General features: G+C 39.4%; 1 protein-coding gene across 8 annotated transcripts in view; it reads right to left on the reverse strand.

Moving 5' to 3' along the window:
• UNC80 (unc-80 homolog, NALCN channel complex subunit) overlaps window positions 1–17,811 on the reverse strand; it is a 259,417-nt gene that overhangs the window by 126,622 nt on the left and 114,984 nt on the right. For 4 of the 8 annotated variants that reach the window (XM_043991060.1, XM_043991061.1, XM_043991059.1 and 1 more), the window contains exons 24-25: window positions 13,284–13,455; window positions 5,547–5,680 (exon numbers count right to left, since the gene is read on the reverse strand). In XM_043991060.1, the coding sequence (XP_043846995.1) occupies window positions 5,547–5,680; window positions 13,284–13,455 (306 nt within the window). The remainder of the gene's footprint in view (window positions 1–5,546; window positions 5,681–13,283; window positions 13,456–17,811) is intronic. The other 4 variants (XM_043991063.1, XM_043991058.1, XM_043991064.1 and 1 more) reach the window with 1 other exon arrangement.

Here is a 17,811-nt window from a genome sequence, read left to right on the forward strand (position 1 = left end):
GACCCTGACTTCTGAATGCTTCCTTGACTCCTTTTGGTTTTACTGTCTCTGGAATGCATCCAAACTCCATTCAGCCTAACTATAGTAGCTCACCTTGAAGGTCCTATGCCCTCCAACTCACAGATGTTGATTCATATAAAGATAAATTATGCTGTCAGCAGGTATCTATAAAACACTGCTATACATTCTAAAGTTTGGGGTGAGAAACTGAAGAGCTTAGAAGTACGGTTGGTATTTTCATCACTCATGCTGACCCAGAGCAATGAGATGGAGCTAATGAAAAGTAAATAAAAATATGAAACAATCCTTCAAGATTGGTGTTGGGGCACAAAATCTCAGAATGAGGTTGGTGAGGAATGTAAGGACAAAAAAAGCCTTGGGAAAGAGGGAGAAAGAGATAAGATCTTTGCTTGGGATAAGTGGGATGATCATGTTAGAGGTACCTGTTTTTCCTATCAAAGAGAATGCTATATGGACTGGAAAGAACAGAACAAAAAAATACTTAAGGGTTGAAACCCAAGGAAATAAAAGATTTCAATTGCTTCTGATATGTTCAACCCATAAGGTGCAGAATAATTGCATCTCAGGGTACTGAAAAGAAAGACCATGCTGAGACATATGCATATTCTCTTAAATGATACTAATGTTACAGAATGAGAAAAGGTAGATATTGTCCCAATTTCCAATAAAAGGAAGAATATTGTCTGAAAATTATAGGCAGGATTGAATTAGATTTCTAGTCAAATCAGTAACCTTACACTGGTTGCCTGGAGGGAAGGAAGGACATACCATTTTATCACATTAGCTCTATTAGTGTTTCCCTGAGCTGGCCACGTGTGGAGACCACCTTTTCTTCTCCCCTCCCCCTATATAGCTTCCCAGCCACATGTTGTTGTACTAGTGATGCCGATAAGTTACCTGAACCCATTCCTCAATGATTAACAAACTTCCTCACCATCATAACTCTCACAAACTAATATACCATCATCCCTTCCCCATTCCAGTGAGAAGGAATCCCCTCCTGCCCAACTGTAATTATTCAGACTCCTTTTCCTCTCCACCGCCATCAACTTAACCCAAGTCTCACTCTGAAGCTACCCACCCCTTTCATCATGCTTTTTGGAATGCCTGTTCCACAGGTAACAAATTTGTTTTTATCTGAAACCTTTTCCTTTACTGCTTCCACCATCTTCTTGCAATCACTGAATCTTGCCATCACTGATGACATAGCTTTGCTAGCCACTCTTTCTAGTAGTGGCTTCACTTTCGCTTACACTTCCTGATTCACTGGTTCTAGTAAGAGAATTGGGATCTTTCTTGCTCCCCATTGACACTTCCAATCTTCCCTCTATTTCCTTCACTCAGTAACCTCTCCTCCTCTGAGATTCATTCAATCTATATTTATCAACCAATCAAGATATTTCCCAGATACTCTCCTTCCTTCCTTCCTTCCTTCCTTCATGAGTTCAGTGACTGAATCATAATCTTTATCTTCTCCATAACTCCTGCCCCTCATAACAGTGGACTTTAACATATTTACATGTAAATGCATCACATAACACACATGAAAAAATATATGTTACATAACATACATGTGTGCATATATGCACATATATAGTGGAGTAACTAGGAGGAAGTATATATTACATATATAACTATACATTAAGGATGTTTATGTGTATATACATATTTGAGAAATATATATGTTATTCTATATTGTGTATATATATTATCATATATTACTGAAGTCATTCATTTCCTGTGACCGACTCTTCCACCACACCATAGCTACACACAGACATGGTCATCCATTGATCTTTTTAATACCCACAAGTGTTTTACTTCTATATTCAGGAATTCTAAGACTCCTTTATCTAATCACAGCTTGTTATCATTTCATCTGTCTCCCTTCACCAAAATTCTAAACCTTGTTCTTCATCCTCACTGTGAACTCCTCTACCCATCAGTTCCTTCACAGGCCATCACCTCTGCACTGGTAATACTATCCTAATTTTTCCATTTTGACCCCTTGGTGAAGCACTTCAACTCTATCTTCTCTTTTTCTCTTCGGTTCCTTACTCCATTATTTTATTACTAATCTGGTGCTCCCAAGCCTTGGCCTTGGATTACTGTCCCCAGCTGCTGCCTTGGTTCCTCCTCACATCCTGCTGAATGAAGCTGGAGATAATAATAAAACTGTGGAGACCAGATCCCTCACAAATGTATGTTCTAGAATCTCAACTAGGCCCTCACTTTGTCCAGACCATCCTTTTACACCTCCCTAATTGGTTTACTATACCATTTACCACAGTGGCTTTTTCAAACTGATCTCTCCTAATGGGTCCAATATCAGCTCTTTTAGCTGAGAAACTTGCCTCATATTTCACTTTAAAAACTGAGTCCACTTACAAAGAGCTCCTCCTTCTCCTCTCTTCTGATATCCCTCAGATGCCATGTACCACTAATTCCTCTTCACCTGTCTCACATGCAGGGGTAGACCTTTTCCTTGCTAAGATTAACCCCTCTACATGCACAAGTGAACTCATTCCATCCCACCTTCTCTGGAAGATTATTTCCTCTATCATTCCTACTTTCTCACTAATATGGTCCTATATATTGGTTGCTTTCCAATTGCCTACAAACACACCCATGTTTCCTTTGTCCTCAAAAACCCCTACTTGATCTGTCCATTCCAGCTATTGTCCCACATCCTTCCTCTTTGGACTAAACTCATTGAGAAGGCTGTGTGCAATCGATCACTCCATTTCCTCTTCTCCCACTTTTAATTCTCTGCAATCTGTTTTTTAGCCTTGTCATTTCAATTCAAACTACTCTCTGCAAAATTACCAGTAGTCTCTCAATCACCAAATCTCATGGCCTTTTCTCCATCTTCAACCTTCTCAATTTCTCTGTGGCTTTTACTACTGCTGATCACGTCTTCTCCTTGATACTCTCTTCTCTCTAGGTTTTTGGGACACTACTGTCTCCTAATTCTCCACATATTTGTTGACCACTCCTCAGTTTCCTTTGCTGGATATTCATTCAGGTCAGACCCATTAATCATAGGCATTCCCCAAGACTCTGTCTTGTGTGCTCTTCTCCTTCATTTTCTTCTCACAATACACTACATCTCTCACATCTGAGTGTTTGTCTTCCATGCCTGGAATGCTCTCTCTCTTCATCTCTAACCTGGCCTTCCTGGCAACCTTCAACTTCCAGGTAAAATTCTACCTTCCAAAAGAAGCCTTTCCTGATTTCCCTTAATATTCTCTTCATGCCTTCCTTCTATTGATTCTCTTCAATTTAACTTGTATACATCTTGTTTGTACATACTTTCTCGAGTATTATCTGCTCAATTACATTGTGGATTTCATGATAGCAGAGACAGTTTTTGCCTTTCTTTGAATCCATATCACTAAGTACAATGACTGGTACATAGTAGGTGCTTAATGAATGCTTGTTGACTGACTTTTCTCAAGGGATGGCTAGTAAGCATGACTAAAAAGTAGGAATGATCACAAAGAGCCAGTAGCCTTCATCAGGAACAAATTATTCCAGATAAACTAATTTCTTCCTTTCTTTTTAAATGCTACAGATAGATTGGGTGAAGGGGGGATGCTCTAGAATTGATATATTGTAGCTAGATTTTAGCAAAAGATCAAGATTCCCTGTTTTCTTTTTATTGGAAAGATGGTTAAATGTCAATTGGACAATTTGGAATTTGGATTTGGAAGGGATTGAATGGCTATATCCAAAATGTAGAAAGTAATGATTTCATGTCAGTTTGGAAGGAAGTCTTTGTTGGAATACCTTATGCATCTGCATTTGGCCCTGTTCTGTTTTTATCAATGACTTGGATAATGGCATAGAAAGTATGCTCATCACATTTGCAGATAACAAAATGCCCAGAGTGATAGCTTATCCATCAGATGGCAGAGTGAGCATGAGTATAGGATAACACTGGGCTAGAGCATTGGATTGAATCTCAAAATAGGATTTTGGGGACCAAATCTGATGTTTTTTATTATAGAAAACTCCCTCTATTAATGCTGATTAGTCCCTACTCTTCAATTTGTAATTTTAGAGTTGCCTAGGGTATTAAGACTTAGTTCTTTCTGACTCCAAAGCTATTTTTTTTTTATCCAAAAGGACAGTATGAAATTTAGTATTGATAAATGCAAAGTCTCACGACTGAGCTAAAAAAAGTCAATTTCACAAGATGGGGGAAGTGTGGTTAGCCTGCAATTTACCTGCATAAGATCTTGAGGCTCTCAGGTACTACAGAAGCATAGTGGCCAAGACTGGGGAATTGATATTACCACTCTTCCCTGCTCTCGTCAGATGACATCTGAGTATTAGGTTGAGTTTGAGATGCCACATTTGAGAAAAGACATGAATAAGCGCAAGGGCAAACAGGATGACAAAGAGACTCAAAATCATACCATATTAAGATCAGTTAAAGGAAGGAGGAGATATTTAGCCTGAAAAAGAGAAATTATAGACAGCTAGGTGGCTCAGTGGATATAGAATTGTACCTGGAGTCAGAAAGACTAGTTCAAATCCTGCCTGAGATACTAACCAGCTGTGTAAATTGGACAAATCATTTAACTTTCATTTGCCTCAGTTTACTCATCTGTAAAATGAGGATAATAATAGCACCTGCCTTCCAGGTTGTTGTGAAGATAAAATGAGATACAATTTCTAAAGCTTTGTAAATCTTTAGGTTCTATGGAAATACTATTGTTGTTGTTATTGTTAGCATGATCATTACCACTTTTGATTTGAATGATAATGTGCTTACTGGGAAGTACATTTCCCCAAAAGGGTTAAAAACATAGGCAAAAGTACAGATTTTTATTGTAAAAACAACAACAACAAATGGGTTTTGGTTATGACACACAATCTGCCATTTTGGAAAAAATTGGGGCACACTAATAACAATAGCATTTCCTGGTTAAAAAGATGACCAGTTGGATCATGGATCTTCAGTGGAGGAGCAACAATAGCAATGGGTCAATTATTTTCTCCAGCAGTGCTACCTTTTGTGATTTCTCAGCAGAAAATTAAATTAATTTTTTGGGAAAAGTGTTCCTTCCTTCCTTCCTTCCTTCCTTCCTTCCTTCCTTCCTTCCTTCCTTCCTTCCTTCCTTCCTTCCTTCCTTCCTTCCTTCCTTCCTTCCTTCCTTTCTTTCTTTCTTTCTTTCTTTCTTTCTTTCTTTCTTTCTTTCTTTCTTTCTTTCTTTCTTTGCAGGGCAATGAGGGTTAAGTGACTTGCCCAGGGTCACACAGCTAGTAAGCTTCAAGTGTCTCTGGTTAGATTTGAAACTCAGGTCCTCCTGAATCCAGGGCTGGTGCTTTATCCACTGTGCCACCTAGCTGCTGCCCCATTTTGTTTTTTTTTTAATGAGACTCATTTGATTGAATTAAGTTATAAAATTATATTCATATTTGCCCATAGCAAATGTAGAAGGTTGAAAAAGCATGTGAACTTATATGTCAATCTGTCTAAACTATTTCCTCATTTTCAGTTTCTGTACTTTACTTACCACTAGAGGTTCAGTACGTGGGCGGGGCAAGCAGGAGAAAGTCTCTCTTAAGAAGGTAGTGATCTCTAGTAGAAGTTGGCAGGCTGCCATCTTGAGAGCAAAGGGGCAGCCACATTTGGTGGGGTTCACAGTGCCTGTAAAGTAAGAATTTTTTTTTTTTGTTAAGAGTAGGGCCCAGTAGATAATGCAGAGGTACAGTATATATATATGAAAACATTACCAATCAATGTGAAATTGAAGACTTTAATTCCTTGGAGGGTTATCTATTTACACCTACACACACTGATTTATTGTGCAACTTCCCAAAGAGCATTTCAATGTCATAGTATCAGCTAAACTAAGGCAATTGTTTGAGTACTTTACCTACCATACCAGAAAGTAAAACATCCCAGGTTTGGGAACCCAGAGATCAAGTTAAAGAAAATAAAAATTGATTGTTGATAATTGTTTACTTTAAAATTTAACCAGATCCAGATTATCCCACTTATATGCTACAGGCTGGCAGAGTAAATAATATGCTGATCTTGTAGTAAGAAAGGAAGCTCAAGGGTTTGTAAAGAATTAATTGTTATTTGAGGTTTTTATGCCTCTCCGCGCACTGGCCTGGGGCTCCGCAAACTGCATGGTGCTCCACCCACTGGTTGTAGCCATTGCCAGGGCTCTGGCACCTCAAGACATCACCACTCTCCAACGCCTAAATGGGCCTAGCAAAATTATAATGATTGGAAGCCTAGTGAGGGCAGTCATGTGACTGTCAGAGTGGCCATTCCATTGGCTAGGGCTGTGTGGGGTGTTTCTAGGTTTGGGGGAGGAGAATTGGGCATTCTAGGTGGAAGCTGGAAAGCGAAAGGCGTTCTGCTGTGTATTTTCAGCTGATTCCTGGGCCGTGGTATTTTTCAGGTATTATAATTTCCCTTTCCCCATTTTATTTCCTTTCCCTTGATCCTACTGATCCTGTCTGTTTTTTTTTTTTTAAGTTCATTCTTGTTAAAATAAATCTTGTTCTGTTTTGAGGGAGGCTGCCGGTCTCCTTCCTTGCCCCAATATTGCCGCGAGCGGCTTAGCTAGCATTCCCCAATTAAAAATTGGTCCCCACAGTTTCAAACCCTACTTTTTATACTTACTAACTGTATTAGCACAGAAAAGTCACTAGGTGGTACAGTGGAGAGAACGCTACCTCCGGAGTTAGGAAATTCAAATTTAACCTTAGACTATTACTAGATGTGTGCCGGGCAAGTCACTTAACCTATCTACCTCAATTCCCTCAACTGTGAAAAAGGGATCATGATAGCCTCACTGGGTTATTATGAGGACCAAATGAGAAAATATTTGTAAAGGGCTTAGTACAGTTCCTGGCACATAGTAGTTGCTTAATAAATGCTTATTCTCTTTCTGCCTTAGACACCTCCCTAGAATTTAGCTCCAAAATTTAGCTCTCCTCCATAGAGAGTTCTGATCTTTGGCGGTAGAAAGAATTCTCCCTTTAGGAGGTCCTGTGCTGAAGAAGTAACAGATACTATGCATATTTGTCTAATATAAAGCAAGAAAACTTTATGTTTAGCTATAAAATGAGACCTACTTAGCAGGCAGTGGGATATTCTAGTGGCCTCTAGTTGTGTCATCCTGCTATAAAGAGAAACTGCTGACCTGAACCTATTCTGTTACTGGGGTTTTATCCCATTTTCTAGGTATGTTGTCGTGGCTACAGTACAACTATGAACCAGCCTTTACTTTTATGCTGAAGAATGCTCAACATAAATAAGTTGGTTAAGCAGTTATAAAGGGCTAGTGTGCTGCAGGGGACAGAATGATATTTCTGGTGTTAGGAAAATCTGAATTCAAATCATACCTCTGACATTTACTAGCTGATTATACACGAATTACTTCAGCTCTCTAAACAAAGAAGGAAACAAGTATTTATGAAATGCATACTACGTTGGAAGCACTATGCTAAATGCTTTAAAACCATCACCTCACTCGAACTTCACAACTTTAGAAGGTGGGTACTGTTATTATCTCCATTTTAGAGAGGAGGAAATTGAGGCAGACAGAGCTTAAGTGACTTGCCCAGAGTCATACAGCTTGTCTGAGGCAGGATTTGAACTCAGGTCTTCCTAAGTCTGGGTTCAAGCTCAGTTTTGTCATCTATTGCATGGAGATAATATTATGGTTTTTTTTTTAATACCTCACATGGTTGTTGTGAAATTTAAATGAGATAATTACTGTAAAGCACTCTATAAATGTCAGTTGTTATTATTGTTAATAATTATATTATTATATAATAGCTTTTAAATTCATAGGTAGGTAACTGCCCAAGTGGCATTGTACAAAATTTCAGAATACTATAAAGGATTGGTTATAGCCAGTTACAACACATTTGGCAATATAGTCATTAACTGGTATTCTGGCGATATAGTCAAACAGCTATGTCATTTGCATAAAGGTTTAAAACTTTTTATGACTATATTTTTAATTTTACAAATAAAAACTCATATTGGAATAACATGTTTTTCATGAATCAAGTCACTGGTAGTTGGGAACATCATTAAAGGTCAATTTTCAATCAGTTTTTCCAATCAGTAATAATTCTTCCCCTTTCAGACCTTCCCTAACACCTGTGTGCCCCTTCTCTCATGGATTTATATATTATTTTGTATTATATTTGTATTGTCTGGACTGTGAGCTCTATGAGGGGAAGGAAGGTCTAGGTCTCATCTAATCTTTGTATCTCTCCTAGAGCCTAGCACAGTGCTCTGAACATTTTATTTTGGGTTCTTGTTGTTCAATTGTTTCCAACTCTTTGTGACCACATTTGGTGTTTTTTGTTTGTTTTGTTTTTGCAAAGATACTGGAGTGTTTTGTCCTTTCCTTCTCCAGCTCATTTAAAGATCAGAAACTAAGGCTAACAGGTTAAGTGACTTGCCTAGAGTCACATAGCTAAGAAGTATCTTAGGTTAGATTTGAACTCATGTTTTCCTAACAGCAGGACCAGCACTCTATCCACTGTGCCACTTAGCTGCCCCATATGTTACATTTCTTAAGTATATCTCTTAATATATTTTAAGTATATACACAACCTCCAAGTTCATTTTTGGACCAGAACTTTCACTGTATAAGGAGAACCCAGGGAGGAAACTCTTATCTACCAATATAGATAAAAACCTATTCTGTAATTTATAGTCCTAGAGAGTTGCCTGGTCACACTGAGAGGCTAAATGATTTGCCCGGGGTCAGGAAGCTAGTATGTGTTAATAGTGGGCCTTGAACACAAGACTCCCTAACTCCAAGGCCAGCTCTGTAGTCATTGTCATGTTACTTCTTCCTCTGGACATAGTAGACACAATGCTTATTAACATTAACTGGATTAGATTAAATGGGGCTTTCTTCAAAAGGTTGAACGGCATAGTGGATATGTAGCTCTCTTGAGAGGCAGAAAGAACTAGTCTTGCCTCTGACATATATGGATTGTGTGATCCTGGAAAAGTTGGTCAACCTCTCAGTGCATTTGTGAAGCCCATGCCAACCTGCATTGCCTGGCAGTTTCCAATACCAGTGAAAGTGACTGGCTCAGTCCCTTTCCTAAAAATATGAGGGACATTTCCCTGGGTGCTGATCTCTTTTACAGAAAGGGACAAGACCACCCTTTAGTTTGTATAGGGAGTGGTGGGCATTTAGGGAATCTACCGTAGCTGAGCAATTGCTTCTTTAAGACACTTCTTTATTGTTACTCTGGATTGGCCAATGTCAATGTCATATGGTCAGCAGCCCTTTTCTTCCTGTCAAGGACCATGGAGACAGCATCTAAAAAGCTCCCTAGCAACAGGATGGTGGGAAAGAATACAAATCTACCATTTTAGAAAATGCTTTTCGTGTTCTGTGGTTGAGTCACCCTAGCAATTATTTCAGATGCTAGGCTTTTCAGATGTTGCTAAGTGACATTTACTAGGTTGTTGGCATTATTTTCTCTCTGCATTTTGTTCTCAAGGCTGCCATCCCGATTCATCACGTCAACACTACAAACATGAAAATGTTTTGGAACAAAGGGCTTCCAATTGAGGTGCATTAAAGACCTATTTTATGCCAAGGCCTCCTTTGAATTTCTTTGTACTGTTTCTGGGAGTCATACCATGGAGAGTTCTCAGAGCCAACACTACTGAATACAGAGGTACTTACATCAGGGATTAATTAACCCAGCTGAGCTCTGTCTGGAATGAAGGGAATGGCACATAAGCTTATCCACCTTAGTGTGCACCCATAAGGAACAGTCTTTAGAAATCAAGCCTTACTTTAAGTCACCCTGGTCCTCAATGATCTCTGGAAATCCAGGATAATTCTGAGAATCATAGGATCATAGTGTTGGATCTTGAAGGGACCTCAGAGGCCACTGAAACCAACCCCCTCATCCTGCAGATGAAGAAGCTGACGCACAGAGAAGGTTGCATAGCTAGCGTATGAAGCAGGATTTGCACCAAAGTACGATGCCCTATGCACTATAACACCTTGACTCGTGATGAATACCATAATCTCCATGTCAGAGATGAGGAAAGTGAGGCTCTGGGAGGTTAGATGATAGACCTCCTGTCACAGACTTCTTCTGCCTTCTGTAAAAAGCCTTTCCTGGTCTCCCTTAAATACTCATTCTTTCCTTCTGGGAGTGTCTCCAATTTATTCTGCGTGAATACATGTGCATGCATGTGTGTGTGTGCGCGTGTGTGCGTGTGTGTTAGTTTTTGTTATGGGCCTGGGCTACCTCAGAAGTTTTCTGGGGGAACTCAGGGAACCTTCGTGAGAAGCTAAACCAAAGGACAGACACACTTAAAGAGATAAGCGGCACCTGATCAGGACTGAGTCAACTCCAGGACCACCACAGTCTCCCTCACCCCTCGAGAAGATAAGCCCATTAAGTGTGGTGGTACCAGGGGAATGGAGCCAACTTCCCCCAGCCACCACCAGTGAGGGATGTCCCACACTTGGGGGATCACTCCCAATAAGGGAACTTTCCACAGTCAGATGATCACCCCAGCAGGTCTCTCCACCATTGGTCCTCTATAAAAGTATTTGCCTTTTTCCTGTTGGAGGAGATTGGTATCTCAGAGAACCACCTCTCTAGAGCTGTCTACCCTTGAAAAGTCCAAGGATTTCTCTCTTGGTTTCCTTTCTCTAGCACTCAAATAAAATATTATTTAATTCTAATTGGATTTGTGTGCGAAAGGGTGTAATTCTTTAAAGAGGAATACTTAAGAACCCCAACACCCCCACCAATTTACCCTATAATAGTTTGCATGTTATCTTCCCCATTAGAATGTGAACTCCTTGAGATTAGATACTACCACCTTTGCAGTTTTTTTGTATTCCCAGTGTTTAACACAATCCCTGGCTCCTACTAGGTATTAAATAAATTCTTGTTGATTTGATACAGCTAATAAGTGGCAGAGGAAGGCTTTGAAGCCAGGTCTAGCTCATTTCAGGTCCAGGACTCTCTCTATTATGCTTCTACTAAATGATTGGAGATTTAGGTCTGTACCAGGAAGGACCTACATGGCCATGTGTCCTATATTGTACTACAACATGGTAGTGGAGATAGGCACCACAAAACCATGTCCTCAGTTGATTTGTGAAATAGTGCTCCATTACTGGCAGAGATGGAAACTAGGTGGAATAGAGGGGGATAGAGGGTAGGAATTGGGATTTGGATAATGAGAGTGTAGTAGCAGCCTGGTAGGCTCTGGGATGCTCTGGCCCTGAGGGGGACGCTCTGACCATAGAGAAATATGGGGTTAGTTAGAGATGACTCTTTCCTTGGAAAAGCAAATTAGTTAATTAACCAGATAGTGGTTAGTCAAACAGATAACAAAGCAGCCACCCAGAAGGCCGGGTGCCTTGAATTTACAGCATGAGCTTAGTTGGGGGCCAGTCGTGTTTGCTATGTGATTAGGACCAGGTAGTGAGAATAATCCCAAGTTGAGAATGTGGCATATTTACTACTTCACGTATCCTACTCCCCAAATAGCTAGCATCATCATTTTCCAAACTGCCGTACCTTTTCAGTCCTAAGTCTCTTCCCCTACGCCCTTCTCTCCTCTATAAAACTATCACCTTCTCCTTTGTTCAGGGAGTTGGAAGTTTAGACTTCTGCTCCCAGCCATACCTCTATGTGCTGACTGATTAAGGAAAATGCCATAAATCTATTCCTTACTGGGAGTTGAAGTTTAGACTTCTTCTCTCTGCCATACCTCTGTATGCCAAATAATAAAAATTTTTTAAAAAATTTTTGATTGCATAGTGTGGGTGAGTAATTCTTTGAAAGAGGAATATTTTCAGAACCAATTTAACAGTAGCAAGAGTTTGAATTCTGTCTTATATCCTTTACTATCTATGTGACTTTGGGCAAGTCATGTAATCTTTCTATGCCTCAGTTTCCTCAACTATAAAATGGAAATAATAATAGCACTCCTCTTCCAGGGTTGTTGTGAGGATTAAATGAGTTAAAATATACAAAGTGCTTTGCAAACCTAAAAGTGCTATATAAATGGTAGTATTAATAGATGTGCAATGAACTAAACTATAATCACTTTCTTACAATTCATGACTGTATGAACACATACAAAGATATTCTAGATCATTTATGTTGTGTTTTTTTTTCTTTTTTTGGTCCAGACTTGCAATTTAATTGGCATAGCAAACTCCCAGAGAGAAAAATCCACCTTCATAAACAAAAGAGGGGAGAACTACCCCCCTGCTTAGAGGGTTGCCTGTAGCAATGGGAGGTTAGGTGAGTTGCCTGGGCTCACACAGCCAAGATGAGCCAGAGCCCAGACCTAAACCTGCATGTGTTCCTGAATCCACGGCCAACTGTCTCCCATCTAAGTCACACTCACTGCCTGTGGTCAACAGAAGAAGTGAAATACATAAGCATCATTTTATACTCCAGATAAGGCAGTGGTACACTCACATACATACTAGTATGGTGCAGTATACACATAGACATACACACGTGGTCTTGGAAAGTGACATATATGAATCTCTTTGAAGTTCTATGGGATGAGACCTGAATTTGATTTCCAGTTATAAATACAGAATGACAGGCATCCACATTTTTAACACCTGTGAATTCCTTCCTTCCTTCCTTCCTTCCTTCCTTCCTTCCTTCCTTCCTTCCTTCCTTCCTTCCTTCCTTCCTTCCTTCCTTCCTTTTTCTTTCTTTCTTTCTTTCTTTCTTTCTTTCTTTCTTTCTTTCTTTCTTTCTTTCTTTCTTTCAAGTTTTCAGTCAGTTGAACACTGTGACATAATTCAATTAAATATTTCAATACTTCAGTGGCCTGGGTGATTTGAAAAGTATTTCATTTTTTTATCTCCCTGTACACTGTCTGACTAAATATCAGTCTCAAAATCACAAGGGAGATAGAAGTGGGGGGTGGTTTCTGAACTACCAGTACTTTTCCATAACTCTAAGCAGTGATATTCCTTCCAAAGGTGATAGAAACAATTTTAATATTTGTGCAATAGCAAAATGCAAAAGGACAATTACAAAGGTGAATGGGGGAAATGGGGCACATCTTGAGGATGACTCACTGCCCCTATTCTATTACCCCTTGTTATCTTTTTGGCACCCCTGTCCACATGCTTTACAAACATGCACAGCAAGGAAGGGTGAGGCATGTGGGGAAGACAGGGAAGTGGCAAGAATATGAAAGAGAAAAGAGAATTAAGTGCTCTTTCTAAAGCAGAGGTTCTTACAAGCAGGGGTTCTTGTAGTAAAGGGAGTCTCCTTACTGTCATCTAAAAAGTCTTCCTCCTCATCCTCTTTCCTCAGTTTCCTCTTGGTCTCCTCGTCATAAATGAGCCCCAACAGATTAGCAGGGCTCTCGCTTTCTCCATGGCACAGTTCATTCAGGCGGATACCAATTGCCTGCCACAGGGAGGGAAAAATAAAAACACACACACACACACACACAATTTCAGTTTTTGAGAATTTTGGTGTTATAGAGAATTTAATACCAGTGAATTATTCCCAGCATGGCATACCTTGGCAGTGCCATTTTCCTGATTTTACAAATGTGGAAATTGAGAAACAGAAAGCATTAATGATATCTTGGAGATGGGTTAAGCCAAAGGTGTATAAGATTGGAACTCCATGTGAACAATCAACATTTTGTCAATTCTATAGGAACAGGGACCTAGACCTGTGATTCCATTAGTAAAAGATTGCCAAGTGAGAAAATTCTTTGTCAATATAGATAACTTAGCTTCTCTAATTTCCTAGAGCATTAAGGGGTTAAGTGACTTGCCCAGGGTCCCACAGCCTGTCTCATGGGCAGGACTCCAATTCACATCTCCCTAGTCTTAAGATTAGCTTTCTATCCACTAGAACAGGTTAGTTGATGAATATTTCTCTTTGGTCCATGGGTGGTTTGTTTTATAGCAAAGATCTAAGAGAATAAGCAATGACTTGATGTAGAGGCTACTGCTAACAGGAAAAAATACCAAGTCAGTTCTCAGAGGATTTCTGCTAAGCCTCTTTTATGGCATTATTACATGGATAGTAATGAATTGGGAGGTTTGCATGCATTCTGCTATGGAAGTAATCTTTGTATATACCACTCAGTGGAGCAGTTTTCCCAGGCTGCTTCTGTACAGACTAGGGGCTTTTATGTGATGTTACAAACGATCAAGAAAAACAAAATGAACTAGAAAACAAATACATTTTGCACATCACTATTGTTGTGGTCCAGTCATTTTTTTTAGTCCAGCTCTTTGTGACCCCATTTGGGGTTTTCTCAGCAAAGGTACTAGAGTGGTTTGCCATTTCCTTCTCCAGCTGATTTTACAGATGAAGAACTGAGGCAAACAGGGTTAAATGACTTGCCCAGGTTCACACAGCTAATAAGGGTCTGAGGCTGTATTTGAACTCAGGGATATGAGTCTTTCTGAGTTTAGGTTCAGCCCTCTAAATATCCCACCTAGCTGTCTGCACATACTATAATACCCAACTACTACATCAGGAATAGGAATTATTTAAAGTAATTTAATAATGGCACATGGGCAGATTTTTTTTTTCATGAAGGTTTAATACGACAAATGTCATTATCTCCAAAAACTTGGAATTGTCATATTATTAGAGCACCATCAAAATTTACCTACCCACCCTCACCCCAAAATTTGAAAATTCACCAGGAGGCAGCTGGTGGCTCAGTAGATAGAATTCTGGGCTTGGAGTCAGGAAGACCTGAGTTCAAATCCAGTATTGGACACTTCCTAGTTGTATTACCTAGGGAAAGTCACTTAACCTCTGATTTTGTGACAAAATGGATCAACTCGATACAGTGGAGAAGGAAATGGCAAACCACTTCAGTATCTTTGCCGAGAAAACCTGAAATAGGGTCACAAAGGGCTAGACATGATTAAAAAACAACTGAACAAAAACAACAACTAATTTACCAAGGCCACCCAAATTGTCTGTTTTATGTTCCTGACCCTTACCGTGACAGTGAAAGTAACATGCCCTGTTGTGAGCAAGTCAGGGATATCACTATAATGAGAAAACTATTGGACAGGCTCAGATGTCCTGGAAAATGGTCCATCAATGATTTTAGGAGTTGAAAACCAGTTATTCTTTCCTTCCCTATTCCAATATTACCACCGTTGAATATTTTAAAAATGGTAGGCATATATCCCAAGAAGGTTGTTGGGAATAAAAGGCTCAATTTATGTCAATATATTGATAACAGCACTTTTTGTGGTATCAAAGAACTGGAAGCAAAATAGATGGCCATCAATGAGGGGAATGACTAAACAAATTGTGGTGGATAAATGTATTTAGTAAGAAATGATGGGGGGCAGCTAGGTGGCGCAGTGGATAGAGCACCATCCCTGGATTCGGGAGGACCTGAGTTCAAACCATCCTCTCCACAGCCTTCCTTTATTTTTTTTGGGGGGGGGAGGGGTCCACAGTCTTTCTTAATCCCATTTATCTCTCCTCTCCCCTTTCCACCACCCCTCCCCTCCCCCAAAAGTACAATCTTCTTTCCTCAAATTTCTCTTGTCATTTTGCCTCCTCTGCACTTCCGGCTCTTTCTTTTGTCATATTTGTGTAGAAGATTGTCAGTACCTTGAGAGCAGAATCTACATCTTATCTTGCATCCCCAGTGCCTACTGCAAGAGTAGGTGCTTTAATAAATATCTCTTGCATTAATTCAGTTGAATTCTGCCCACCTCAACATTTTAAGCAAATGACTAAGTAATAATGTTTTCTTTGATGAATAACAAACCAAGGCAGGAATGGATTTGGCTAAAGTACCCTAAATTTTAAAAAATTGCAATTAGTGTGGAAGTCTTTGTACCCAGGGAGAGCAAGAGCTGGTCTTTGCCTTTCAAATTGAGTGGCAAACTCAACCATTATTAGGGAAAAAAAGAACCAACTGGGTGATTTGAAAAGTTCCTGCAAAATAATTCAACTTTAGCTCTAAATCTGATAAGCTCCAGCCAAGCATGACTAATAAGGGGAAAATACAAAAGGAAACCCATACAAATAGGCAGCTGGGGATGAACTTTTCATAATAACATCTGGAGTCTCATAAGTTTTTGGTCTCCAGGGCTCAGCTTCTCTACACCAAGATGACAGGCTTTCAAAGTCTCTGGTGCTCAGTTGCAAACAACAGGCCATACTGGGGGTGGGGGTTGGAGCTACTCAGGTACTGTGCTTGATTCCCATCTGTTAAAACTCCCCAGTGAAGAGAATGACTGAATAAACTTTCAGATACAAGGGAGGGCAGGACTCTCTGGGCTTCTCTGAAACATTTTGTGGCTATTACCAATGTTTTGGTGGAAAGGCAAAGAAGAAACATAATCCTGAGGACTTATAAACATAGTTTCTGAAACAATTTGTTCATTTTAAGCCCATAACAGTAGCCTCTGAGAGTCAACATGGTGAGTGGATAGAGAACTAGCCTTCGCTCCAGGATGGTCTAGGTTCAAACACTATTTCAGAGCCATATAGGTTGTGTGACCCTAGGCAAGTAATTTGTCTTCTCAGTACTCTCAGCAACTCTTTAAGACCATAAATTGCAGAAAAGATGGTCTACTTAAATTAGTAGAAGGGTTTTCTCATACAAAGAGTTCTTTATGTCAATAATTTCACAGGTCTAGCCCTTATCCTCAAGAGTAGCCACATATTTACAATGATTTTCACATTCCAAAACATTGTACACAACTATTACCCTTTTTCCTCATAACAATCCTAGGAGAGAACTTGATGTTTTGGATTGTAGGCCAACGACCACCTTGGTGGAGAGCAGGTAAGATTAGTTAGTGCTCACAAAGTAATAGGTATACAAAGATGACTGAATTTATTTTTCTAAATAGCGGGAAGGAACAGGTCCGAATTAATAGGGTCAAGGGCTATGAAAAGGTACTGGAATATCCTGGCCTTTCTCCAGCTATAAAAGGAAGCAAATATTTAGATAAGCAGAATATGTAACAAGTACTGTGCAGCTAGTTGGCACAATGGATAGAATTTTAGGCCTGGAGTCAGGAAGACTCATCTTAAGTTCAAATCTTTCTTCTTACTAGCTGTGTGACCTTGGGCAAGTCACTTAAACCTATTTGCCTCAGTTTCTGTAAAAATGAGCTGTGTCATGAAAAAAGGTAATGAGGAGTAGGACATGACTGAACAACAATAATGACAGATATCCAGTTTTTACTTAACAATTTACATTTCTTTTGACCTTTGTTCTATTTTAAGTATTGTCTTACTTATAAACAGAAAAGTTAACACATTATTCAAAGAAAAAGCATCCATTCAATTCTAAAAGCCAATGATAGCAGAACTAGAAAGTTTTTAATAAAAATTATGAAAGACATATTTTTTATATTCTAGATGACTTGTTTTTAAGAATATAAAAGTGGCTCATTTAGTGAGAAATATGAACTCACATGCATATACACAAGTACATGTAACTAGTATAAGCCTCAAAAATCCTATATATATGTAGTTGACTTCTTGCCATGATTCAAGAGAAACTTAGACAGAAAGAAGATCCTTTTGTATTCTTAGGCACATTAATAGACATACTAGAATGGATTACTTAGGGAAGTCGGGTATTTTATTCCAGTTGATCATTTAAAAAAGAATATATTCTCGGGGCAGCTAGGTGGCGCAGTGGATAGAGCACTGGCCCTGGATTCAGGAGGACCTGAGTTCAAATCTGACCTCAGACACTTAACACTTACTAGCTGTGTGACCCTGGGCAAGTCACTTAACCCCAAT

The sequence above is a fragment of the Dromiciops gliroides genome, chromosome 3 (assembly GCF_019393635.1).
Source record: "Dromiciops gliroides isolate mDroGli1 chromosome 3, mDroGli1.pri, whole genome shotgun sequence".
In the NCBI taxonomy this organism is placed as follows: domain Eukaryota; kingdom Metazoa; phylum Chordata; class Mammalia; order Microbiotheria; family Microbiotheriidae; genus Dromiciops; species Dromiciops gliroides.